At 39.5% G+C, this 11,949-nt stretch overlaps 2 protein-coding genes across 7 annotated transcripts; both read left to right on the top strand.

Annotated features, from left to right (window-relative positions):
* The first annotated feature begins 906 nt into the window (after positions 1-906).
* Positions 907-4,951, top strand: mterf1 (mitochondrial transcription termination factor 1). 4 transcript variants are annotated; one of them, XM_079655062.1, is made up of 3 exons: positions 2,228-2,551; positions 2,666-2,811; positions 3,219-4,951. In XM_079655062.1, the coding sequence occupies exon 3, from the start codon at positions 3,261-3,263 to the stop codon at positions 4,407-4,409; it is 1,149 nt and encodes a 382-aa protein (XP_079511188.1). In that variant the 5' UTR covers positions 2,228-2,551; positions 2,666-2,811; positions 3,219-3,260; the 3' UTR covers positions 4,410-4,951. The 4 variants fall into 4 exon arrangements, with proteins under 4 accessions (XP_079511189.1, XP_079511188.1, XP_079511187.1 ...); XM_079655060.1 differs by having other exon boundaries at positions 2,230-2,551; positions 2,666-2,722; XM_079655063.1 differs by lacking the exons at positions 2,228-2,551; positions 2,666-2,811 and adding an exon at positions 907-929.
* Positions 4,952-5,275: 324 nt separating this feature from the next.
* dus3l (dihydrouridine synthase 3-like) lies at positions 5,276-11,949 on the top strand (the record flags this gene model as incomplete). Of its 3 annotated transcripts, none has more annotated exons than XM_079655058.1 (16): positions 5,276-5,396; positions 6,064-6,164; positions 6,905-7,175; positions 7,277-7,628; positions 7,885-7,931; positions 8,025-8,114; positions 8,280-8,321; positions 9,057-9,209; positions 9,361-9,477; positions 9,830-9,895; positions 9,991-10,101; positions 10,533-10,629; positions 10,829-10,904; positions 11,160-11,348; positions 11,438-11,566; positions 11,672-11,949. In XM_079655058.1, 16 exons carry the CDS (start codon positions 5,277-5,279, stop codon positions 11,742-11,744), a joined length of 2,034 nt encoding a protein of 677 aa, XP_079511184.1. In that variant the 3' UTR covers positions 11,745-11,949. The 3 variants fall into 3 exon arrangements, with proteins under 3 accessions (XP_079511184.1, XP_079511183.1, XP_079511185.1); XM_079655057.1 differs by having other exon boundaries at positions 5,277-5,396; positions 7,870-7,931; XM_079655059.1 differs by lacking the exon at positions 5,276-5,396 and adding an exon at positions 5,460-5,604 and having other exon boundaries at positions 7,870-7,931.

The following is an 11,949-nucleotide window of genomic DNA, read 5'->3' as shown; positions in this document are numbered from 1 at the left end:
TATGTATTCACTGTGAACATTATGTGCAGAATAGTAATTCAATGATTCAGGTCAAAAATAAGTCAAAAATAAAATAAAACTCAGGTTCAATTTAAAAAGGTTGAGCCCTTTGTATTGTTTCTCTGAATGTGAGAGTTTTAACAACTGCACAGTTATGACGAATGGTGAAAGCTTATAATTATGTGCTTATTCTAAAATTAATCAAATTATGTATTGAAATAATTTAGTTTTAGTGATATTGGTAGCCTCCATCCTCCACAATTTGAAAGGTTACCCATGGCCTGGATGAGAGCGGTCTGCCTGCAGACCTCCACTCTCAGGACAGTTCCGGTGCAGACCTCCACTCTCAGAACACCTCCACTGTCAGTACAGGAAGTGAGGATTCTGACGTATGCTAGCTAATAGTGATGCTAATGATAGCTAATTCCTAATAGTAGAATGTGTGTCGTTTGTACAGTGCTAATTATATGTTATGTAAAGCCTGCATACTTATGTGTTTTATTTCTGTATTGTTAAAGTGTTACAAAGTAAAAGAAGAACAGTAAAGTCAAGAAAGAAAACCTTGCATCTTTATTGGAAGACTTTTAAATGTTAGCTAACTGTCTAGCTACGCATAGGGATACGCGCTGTAAGGGCAGAACAGTTCAATCAATATAAGTCAGGGGTGCCCAACCGGTCGATCGCGGGGAGATTCCCAGTCGATCGCGAGATGTGTCTAAAAATAGAACAACAATATTCTGTTTTATCGTTAATGTCCTATAACATAATCTTCCTGTGCCAGAATAATGCACTTGAACGCATCAAAGCTTTGTGATTGGCCGGCGTTACGTGTCGGGGCGGGGCTGGTGGGCAGTCCAAACTAGTTCGCTGACTTTGTCCGTGTCAACAGGAGTGACAGCGTGACAGCCCGCGCACACACAAGACCGCAAGTATGGCAGAAGCAAAAAAGCCCAAAATATATAATTTTCAATCAGAGTGGGAGGATGATTATTTTTTTATCTATTCCAATTCAAAGTCCATCTGTCTCATCTGCAATGCGAGCGTGGGTTTATCGAGGAAGGGTAATTTAAGAGCGACATTTCAAAAGACTGCACACACGCTACGAGACGGAATTCCCTCCTAATTCTGCCCTACGCTCCCAAAAGGCGAGGGACCTGAAAGGACAGCTAAATGCATAGCAGTCCATTTTCACCTGGCCCAACAAGAGCAAGGCTGCTACCATAGCATCTTATCGTGTCAGTCACGTTCTTGCGAAACACATGAAGACGGCAAAGTTGTGAAAGAAGCATGGAGGCTGCCGACGCGCTTTTGGGGGACAGTAAAAATAACAGTAGCATTTCAACAGATTTTTGATATAATAAAAACTCAAGTTAGATACCGTTATTAATCAGCTGTAAGTTTTAGTTTGTTTGAACTTATTCATTTGAATTATTGTAAAAAATGGTATAAGAATGCAAACATTAAGATCTGTTCCGTTTAAATTGATTATAGTCTATTATCAATTCAGGTTAAGAAACTAGTGTTGCTTGCATCCTATTTTAAAGGAATTTATTTGTATACTCTACTGAAATGCAACAAAAAAAGGGTTTGATTCTATTAATTTTGGTCTTTTTTATTGGACTTTGGCAGCAGATTCCTGTGTAGCTTCAGATCTGAGATGTCTTATTAGTAAGCCTAATTTATATTTTTGTAGCAAGACTATTTTTAAATAATGGCAAAGAAAGGGTACAGAGTCTTTTCTTTTTTCCCTGTGTCATGTGTGGCAGCATTGTTCAATGTTTCTTGAGAACATTACCCACTGTAGTATGTGACGTGTGAATAAACTCCAACTCTATCAACAACACTGTTATGTAGCTTAAGTTAAATACTTGTATGTGTGTAGATTAGAATGAGGTAAGATAAATGTCCCCCGGTAGAAACCGGGGTGAAATAGCCAAAAATAATAATAATAATACAACCGGGGAAAATAGGGGGGAAAGTGAAAAAAAGTGTCCGAAAATAGGCACTCGTGAGGCGGGCAGAGTCCCCTGTCAACTCCCGTTACATTCCTCCATGGTGTCATTTCAGCGAAAAACTTTTACGAGAACCAGGCTGGGGGGGTCAGGGCTTGACCGGCTTGACCAAGGCCGACCCAAAGTGCACGGTCGGCGGACTCCGTGATGAGTCTGAATTGTGATTTGAAAAATTCCTTCGGTGGGCGGGAAAAAAAAACGTGTTCGTCCGAATCGTCACTTCCTGTACTGACAGTGGAGGTCATATGGTGGAGGTGTCCTGAGAGTGCAGCCTGCACCGGAACTGTCCTGAGAGTGGAGGTCTGCAGGCAGGTTCCCATGGCCTGGATTAAATAAAATGATAAATGAGTTCCATCTAGTGGTTGGAAGTGAGCTGGGGCCAGTTTGTCTCCAAAACGCCAGATGACGCTGTGAGAGCTTCTTTCCCTCGAGCTTCGCTCACTCGAGCTTCGCGTTTCCGCTTTCTCCTTGACACTGGGCTGTCATCAAAAAAACACTGCAGCATGATGTAGTTGGCTAAGTGAAACCAAACGTATATGGTATGCTTTTTTATCTAATTTCTTCACAAGGACTATCGCTTTGAAACATTGATAATTCATTGTACATACTAAATGTTTAAACGTTATCGCTCAATACTTGTTCGGTTCTTTCAGGCAGTCATTTGGGGGCGAACAAAGTTTCTGACGTCGCTGCTGTAGCTCGTCTCCGGTGTGTTTTTGTCATATATCTGTACATTTAGCCATCACCTGGTTTCAAGGTAGTAAATAACTACTGCCTCATCGTAAGAAATTAGAATAATGTGAGTTTTCCCTTAGCACAGATTCTTAACAGAAGCGACATTGTCATGTATCTGTAGATATAAGAAATATCTCCAAGATTCAGATGTTAAATACACAATTTGATCAACAAATGAAATAGGCTCCATTGATAGGAGATTAAGTATATCTCAACACCTTACAACATTAAAATGCTTCAGACATGTTTCAACATAGAATCCAACCGAATTTAAAATATATTCTATCTAAAAAATATATATCTGTATTTTGAGTAATTTTGATTCACATATTGTTCATATTTACTGTTATTTTATTTAAGTAGGGAACAAAATATTAATTACATAACAAACAGTATGCCGTTTACGTTCAAACTGAATTTTTCCCTTTGACTCCATCATTGTTTAGCTAAACATGTTTATTTTTGTTTCAGTTTCTCTAAAACAGGCAGAGGTGTTACAAAGTAGCTTTACAAATGGCAGCAGTAGCCGGAGTAAGGGCTCTCCAAAGGCTTCATCAACCAGGGATATTTCAGCGGTGCTTTGGGCTCATCCCAGCACAGTTGACACCAACCTGTCTTCCCAGGAGGCTTTGCACTGCTCCTACAGGTAGTAAGGAGCGAAAGCAGCCGGACACCCCAGAGAATGTATCGCTGGTGGAGAATCTGAATCTAATGGGAGTTGATGTGAAGATGGCACGCCTGCGTCAGCCCGGGGTGCTTCGTAAAGCCTTCACAAATGAGCAAGCTGTCGCTCTCTTTTTGGACAAAAAAGGTGCCCCTACTAACATGATCGCTAGCATCATCTCCCGTTATCCTCGCGCTATCACCCGCTCCGTTCAACACCTAGAACAGCGCTGGGAGCTGTGGAGAAAGATCTTCAATACTGATGAAGAAATTGTGAGCGTCCTGTATCGCTCACCTGAGTCTTTCTTTCGCACCAGTAATAATGCCAACTTGGATAACAACATCACTTTTCTCACCTCGCTGGGACTGAACACCAAAGACCTCCATCGTCTGCTAACCACAGCGCCGCGGACATTCTCCAACAGCTTAGTGCTGAATAAGCGGATGGTGGACTTTCTGGAAGAAATATGTGCCGAACTTGGCGGGAAGAATCCAGAGCAGTTTCCTAAAGCTGTAATATCCAGAAACCCTTACATTCTCATCAGAAGCACGAAGAGAGTCAGGACAAATATCGACATCCTTAGAGCTTCTCTTACGTTGAGCAATTCAGAACTGCTCGACCTCTTTCAAGGGCCTGGAGCAGAAATAATGGACCTTTCTAGTGAATGTCTGAAAAATAATTTTCTAAGTCTCGAGCAAAAGATGGTAGCAGTTGGCTGTCAGAAAGCTGACATTAAGAAACTAATCCTCAGCTTTCCAATGGTTCTGTTCATTGGGAAGGACAGGCTCAGCAGTAAACTGGACTGTCTGTTAAAAGGGGGAATAACAATGGAGCAGATCGTGCGAAAGCCCAAAGTGTTAGAATACAGCACAGAGAACATCTCAGGGCGACTAGAGGAGCTGAAGAGAGTGGGATATGACTTTCAGGAGAAAGGCATCAACGTCCTGGACTCAAGCCAAAAGCGCTTCGATGCAAAGATTGAAAGACTTGATGCCTGAGGACAAAATATAGCTTCTTTATTTGATGTTACATAACTTTGGATGCTGCTTTTACTTGGGCTTGCTTTACAAACATGTTTTGTTCATTTAGTATGTAGAATATCATTTCTGACTTTTAGATGTCTCTTTTGTAACACTGGTTTGGCTATGTCAAACATTTTCCCTGATTAATCTTAAGGTCTGTAAAATAAGGAAAAACTAAATCACAGTGTTATGTTCAAAGTTTTTGTTTTGTCCAACCAATTATCCAAAAACACAAAGACATTTTATTTTTTATAAGGCAACTAGTGCAGCAAATGCTTACAGTTGAGAAAATTGCTGCTTCAATGTTCTGTCAATTGACTGACTGTTTGAGTTCTAATAGCTAGTCATTTATTGTTAAAGATTGCACTTCTTTTATCACTCACACCTGTTAAGATAATCCTCTTCCATTGATTTGATCATTTTATTTCTTCATCATGTATACATTTCATGTTGGAGAGTTGCTCTTAGAATTCATGTGAGGATACAATGTCGAAATAAAAGTGATCTAACTGTTACAATGTTAGTCTTTCTTTTTGTAATAATCTTTGTATGGGAGAATACATGCACGCAGGTTTTCTTTTTTGAATGATGGAATGCCTGTAAAGAAAATATATGATATAAATCCTATTATTTTATTTGCAAAACATAACCCTGCCAGCAATATTTGTATCTTTCCAAACATAATGGAGCTTTTCCTCGCTAGGATTTGTGAGAACACTACAGTGTGACGTTAGCTTATTGGGCCGTCAGATTTCTATTTTCCATAATATGAGTAATCTGATGTTATACTTCATTCCTGGACTGTAGGGATCAATTTCAATTGTTTTATAGTTTATTCTGAAAATGTCTGAGATTAATTTGAAAGAAGCGGAACCAATGTTTGTCTGCCAGCACACCCGGACCTCTTCAAATTGCTGCACATGTCTTTCCTCATGCCGTGGGATTGTTGCTGCGCTTGTTAGGGTAAGAGACAAGCATAATCAAAGTTAACGGTATTTGTTTAGTGTTTTTACTTTTGCTTTTTAGGTGCTAAAAATTACTCTTAAATGCGTTAGCATTCTAGCAGCTAATCGTTTCTGTGAACATCCTTTATGTTAGCTGTTAGCTTCTTAGCAGGTAGATTCAGTTAAAGCTACAGTAACGTCAGCTGTTTACAAACTTAATATAAAAGGTAAGTTACTCTGCTAATGTTAATTTGGATTCATTTCCACAGCCAGGCAACCTAAATGAAGGTAACATGATTTTGCTTCAGCTGACGTTAAGTCAATTTATATAAAGTAACGTTACCGGTTACAGTAAAACATGCAGTAGTTGGAAATAATTATTATGATCATTTATATAGCACCTTTCATACAAGCAATGTAGAACAATGTGATTTACAATGAAGGAAATGAACATTGATTGAATATGCATTTTCACATTTATTTCAAAATAAAATGCATTTTATCATAGTAAACACTTGAGAAATATAAAATCAATGTTAAACTAAAATGAAATATAACCCCGAAATGCATAACCAAAGGTGGATATCCAAAGCCACTGTATATTAATAATAATACAAATATTCTGTCATGTGATACATTAGTTAGTACGATTTAATCAGTGGATTAATCGATATGTTTTCCAACAGAGGGATTTGGAGAAAGCCTGTGGGATGGAAAATGCTATGGAGGAAACCGTTGAAAAGAAGACTGATGTCATTGTGAAGGGCGATGCTGCACTCAAAACGCAGTAAGTTACTAGCTTATTGTGGAATACATGAGATAGTAAAACTGGTGGAAATCACTGCAAACCTTCTCACGTGTTGTCTGGAGTATATACGGCTTGTATACAGATGATATGACAGTAACCACTTAGCTGTCAAAATGTTGAGCGCCATGACTTGCCTTAGACAGGTTCCATACTACAGCAAATCTTGTATTTTAATAAAGTTCTCTGTTGTTAGATCAACATGTTTCAGCCATTTAAGATCTCCAGCTTGTACCTTTTCCTTGCATCTTGAAAAATTGTGTCAGAAATTCCTTATCCATTACAACACTTGAATTACAGCTGACATCGCACCAGTTTGACTTATTTTAATGTGTCCTTATTGGTATACGCAGAGGTACTATTCACTTGGGGCAGGAAATGCCTCTCAACTTGAATAGAGTAATCTACTGTTTCCCAGAAGAATAGCATGGACTCAAACATTTCATCCTGCACGCTGCTTTTGTCTGATGTAGTCAACAGAACTGCACAGTTAGCAAGAAGGCTTAGCAGCTCCATTGTATGCATTTAACTTCTTGCACAGAGTATGGACTCAGCTTTCCTTCCAGTTTTACAAGGACCTGTAAGCCCCTCATTTAATTGTACCATAACTGAGTCATTAATGTGGTTTTAGAGCAGCATGCAAAGGTGACAGAATATTCTGTATACTATAAATGCTGGCCTCAAATGTCTCCAGTCTCATATCTCTTCTTTTTTATTTGCAGATTCCTAACCACCAAAGACAAATTTCATGAGTTTGTAGACTCTGGGTGGAAGGGCCCAAAAGGACATAAGACCAGTGATAATGACAAACCTGAGGAGGAAAAAGAGACATCTGTGGAGGAACCTGAAACAAAAAAATTCAAAGTAGACCCTGAGGAGAGGAATAAAGTTGGCAAACCAGACGGTAAACGCATTCGGGGACAGAATAAGTCACGGCCACACACAAAGCCTAATGCCTTTGAAGAAAAACGACTATGTCCTTCAGTCATTCAGGTAGAAAATGTTAACAAATCATTCTGGAATACCACAGAAGTATATTTTGCAATCACTAGGTCTGCTAATGGTTATTGTCATGACTGTTCCCATCCATGCAGGACAATAAGGAATGTACCTATGGAGACAAATGCATCTTTCTTCATGACGCAGCCGAATACATGGCCTCTAAGCTCGCTGACATCGGGGAAAGCTGCTACCTCTACGACACATTCGGAAAGTGTGGTTATGGTCTCTCCTGCCGCTACGCAAAGGCGCACACCACACCTGACTTCAAAACCATGGAGAACGCAGAGCTAATAAAGGCCAACGATGGCAGGGAGACGGTGAAGAACAGCATCAAAAAAGAGCTCCAGAATCAACTGAGGAAGCGCTCTGTAGCCTTCAAGAAGTCAGAGGAGTACCTCAAAACACTTGCAAACAACAAAGAAAAAACACAACGACTTGGAAATGGTAAGACTATATAAAGGTTTTCTTTGTAAATGTCTTATATGTATATTATTCCAGCTCTCAGTTGTTCTTGTCTCATAATGAATCTGTTCAGTGGTTTAAAACTGTAATTGGAAAAGGAAGTGAAGTGAGTCTCTGTGGAGCTCATTGGAGCTTTCATTTAATCAGCTCACTCTAGCAACGTGCACGTCATTCCTCATGATACAAGTTAAATTCAGTCTTTTTTTACACCTTGGTGATACAGCTGTAGTATCTGCAGATCCAACAGGAGAGGAGCAGCGTGTGTCTACTGAAGCAGAAACACAGGTAAACACTTTTACTGAGCACAACACAGTATGTATACATGTTATGTTGCTCAGTATTTTAGATGTTTATTTGTACATGTTTGCTTTGTAACAGGCCAGACAAGATAAACAGCCTCCAGTGAAGACTATTGGCCCACTCACTGATGAGGATGTCATTAAGTTGCGCCAATGTGAGAAGAAACAGGTATATCTCAGGCCAACATCTTAACTGCAATATCCATTTCATTATCGGTTATCCATTTTTTTTAAATTGTACAATTTAATTACAGCCAGCTGATACTGTTAAATAGTCTCTGCACAAGTCACTTCTGATTTATAAGGAGTGATGTGTTCTGTCTCTTTGTTCAAGGTGGACTTTCAGGACAAGCTATACCTCGCTCCTCTAACAACTGTAAGTACAACCAGATTTAATTGAGTCCTGAGGATAAACATATTATTGCTGTAGTTATATGCGTAACTGCTGCCAAACTAATCAAATTGAAACTATTCTGATTATAAGTTTTTTTTATTAAAGGCCCCCTATTATTCTGTTTTTCTTCAATATGTTATAGGTCTCAGATATATACAAAACATGTCTCTGAAGTGTTTGGCTCCAAACACCAAACAGATCATTGTAGCATCCCATAATCCCCTCTGTTTCAGCCATGTTTCAAAAGTGCTGATTCTCTGTCTGTTACTTTAGATGAAAAATAAGGAGCCCCTCCCCACGCCCCTCTGTGAGATATTTGGTTCAAAAGAACACAATGGTGCTCTAGGAGGAGATTCAGGTGATAAGGTGGGGGTGGGGTGGTTACCTTGGTTGGTGATTGGCTAATGGTTACACAAGCCAAAAAATCGTTAAGACATCATAAAGTGGCCAAAATCTGATCAGCTCATTTTCAGGCAGGTTTTCATTTAAATGGATCAGGAAAAAAATGAGAGTGAATCTCTTTTCCTGAAACTTCAGAATCTCTTTACACAGAGGGGACACATGCTTATGTATAAAAGACATGAAAAGTGGATTTTGCACAATAGGTGACCTTTAAGGTTCTACTCCTATAGAAGCAGAATTAAAACATATTATATCAAATGCTAGCCCAGATAGGAAGTATTGACCTGACCTTAATGATTCCCTTTAATTCCCCAGTGTGGAAATCTGCCTTTCCGCCGTTTGTGCAAGCGCTTTGGAGCAGACATCACCTGTGGGGAGATGGCCATGTGCACCAACCTGCTGCAGGGCCAGCAGTCAGAGTGGGCCCTCCTGAAGCGGCACGAAAGTGAAGATGTTTTCGGCGTCCAGGTGCTGTTCCTAGATTTCTTTAACTCCTCAGAACAAATCTGCTCTCTTTGATGTTGTTAACACTTTTAGACAAACTACAAATTGTATTATTTTACTGTTATCTAAAGATTTGGTTAAGTTGTCTGAAGAAAAGTCCAAATGTTGTCTTCAGGTGGAGGGCTGTTTCCCCGACACCATGACAAGGTGCGCAGAGCTCATCAACAACAACGCAGATGTTGACTTTGTGGACATCAACTCTGGATGTCCCATTGACCTCGTCTACAAGAAGGTACACCCTCCATAAAACCCACTAGTTCCACAGTGTTCCTCTGTTGTTTACATTTGAGCAACTTCACACTTTAGATCAGTATTTCTTTGAACTGAAGTTCAATTAGAACCCACCTAAAAGCTTAAATCCATCCCCCCTTTGTTTGATACAGTCAATGCCAAGAAAAAGATAAGCAGAATTATCTTTTTCTAAATAAGACGGGCCAGTTAAAGTAAAATAACATTAAACCATGATGACTTTAAGCTTTAAAGTCAGACAGTCATTTGTGTTTTATGATCCAGTGTATAAAGCATCGTTGAACATCATCATGACACTCACTGACAGGTGGTGTTTGTTTGCTTTCCCTCATCAGGGTGGAGGCTGCGGCTTGATGACACGCAACAGAAAGTTTGAACAGATAATCAAGGGAATGAACCATGTAAGTTTGGGTGTTTTGACCCGGTTCAGCTGGATGAGATGTCTTGTTCAATTTAGGCTTTTAGGAGGAAAATGTAATTTTCTTTCTTCCTGAAGGTCCTTGACGTCCCGTTAACAGTCAAGATCCGCACTGGTGTTCAGGAGAAGTGCAACATAGCGCACAAACTTATTCCAGAGATGAAGAAGTGGGATGTCTCTATGATCACAGTAAGTAACACGGCATGTGTTTGAGCAGGGGAAAAAGGCATCGACCTTCATGTGTTGAAAATTATTAGTATAGTGGCAGTTTAAGTAAAAGAAACACCTGCAAACAACTGCAGTCCAATCAGTCTCGTTTCAAATAGTGTAGGAACAAGTGGACACTTGAATGAAAATCATAAAAAATCATGTATTAATTCATGTGGCTAGCTTTATTATTTTCTTACGTTGTTGTTTGATTTTAATGCACTCAACAAACCACTTTGAAATGTAATGTGAGAGCCCTTGATGTGTCTATATATCTAAGTTGATGTGTTATACCCTTTTGCATTTTGATTGACTTGATTGAACTACATTTGATGCAAGTTTGATGCATAATATTTGTTCCTCCTTCAGCTTTAAAGTATGAGAACACAACTGATGATGTAGTTTCCTTACAGTTGCATGGCCGATCCAGAGAGCAGCGCTACACTAAACTAGCTGACTGGGACTACATCACCACCTGCTCCAAACTGGCTAGTCCTGTCCCCCTTTTTGGTATGTGAACTTGTTTTTCAATTTCTTGATTGTAGTTACACACACTTCAGATGGGGGCAAACTAATATATATAGGTGAAAATAACTTCATGTGTGCATTTTGATACTCTGAAGGTTCCAAAAATCCTGCACAGGCCTAAGAAATGTTATCTATTGTTGATAATGATTGAGACTAAGGTGACTTGTGTTTATTGTCCCAGGTAATGGAGACATTCTGTCCTATGAAGATGCCATGAAAGCAAAAGAGACCGGAGTTTCTGGAATTATGATTGCAAGGTTGGTGCCACTTATAGTGATTCAATAAGTAGACAATATAATAGATTGTAAAAATATTTTGTCCACCCTAGTTTATTTACTATGTTGTATCATTGTCAGTGAACTTCTTGTGTGTTCTTACTTTCAAAGTAATTTTAGAGGATTATTTAACCCATAACCAGTCATGACCAGTGGAATTACTCTATATTACAGAGCCGAATTATCTTTGTGGTGAACTTGAAACTGATTGTGCATGTCTGACTTTTGGTTCTTCAGGGGTGCTCTTATTAAGCCCTGGATCTTCACCGAAATAAAGGAGAGCCGACACTGGGACATCTCGTCCAACGAGCGAATGGACGTCCTCCGGGATTTCAGCAACTTTGGTCTAGAACACTGGGGCTCCGACACACGGGGGGTGGAGAAGACCCGCACCTTCATGCTGGAGTGGCTCTCCTTCATGTGCAGGTAGCGAAATATTGTAATTATGAAAGCAATATTTATGACTTGTAATTCGACCAGGCCGCTAAATATATGAGTTTATCTCTGCCTCTTAGATATATTCCAGTGGGCCTGTTGGAGCGGGTGCCACAGAAGATCAATGAGAGACCTCCATTCTACATGGGCAGGAACTACCTGGAGTCACTGATGGCCAGTCAACATGCTGGGGACTGGATCAGGATTAGGTGAGCAGGGAAACATCAAGAAGCACCATTTTAAAGTCAGGCTACAATAAAATGAACTGTTGATGTATTTACTGTTTGTAATGTCCTTCTTTTTCCCCTCTCCAGTGAAATGCTGCTCGGACCTGTACCAAAGAATTTCATCTTCTTGCCAAAACATAAAGCCAATGCCTACAAGTGATTTTTGTTGAAATATCTGGTACTTCCATTTGTTCTTTTGTTTGTTATAGGCTTTAGAGAATAAGATTCAAAGAAAGCTAATCTATTGTTATGAATAATAAAGGTTGGAAGAGTCTGATTATTTGACCTGTGGTGATGCAGTAGCAGAATACATGGTGTGTTTGTGTACTTGACTATATGCAATAAAGTATTTTTTGGCCACACAA

Source organism: Notothenia rossii, assembly GCF_949606895.1.
Source record: "Notothenia rossii genome assembly, chromosome: 10".
Lineage (NCBI taxonomy): Eukaryota > Metazoa > Chordata > Actinopteri > Perciformes > Nototheniidae > Notothenia > Notothenia rossii.
Note: the sequence above shows the minus strand (reverse complement) of the source record. Positions and strands in the feature narration are given on the sequence as shown.

Bases quoted from the DNA above. Each gene is read 5' to 3' on its own strand.
- mterf1 (XM_079655063.1), top strand. From the start codon at position 3,261: ATGGCAGCAGTAGCCGGAGTAAGGGCTCTCCAAAGGCTTCATCAACCA.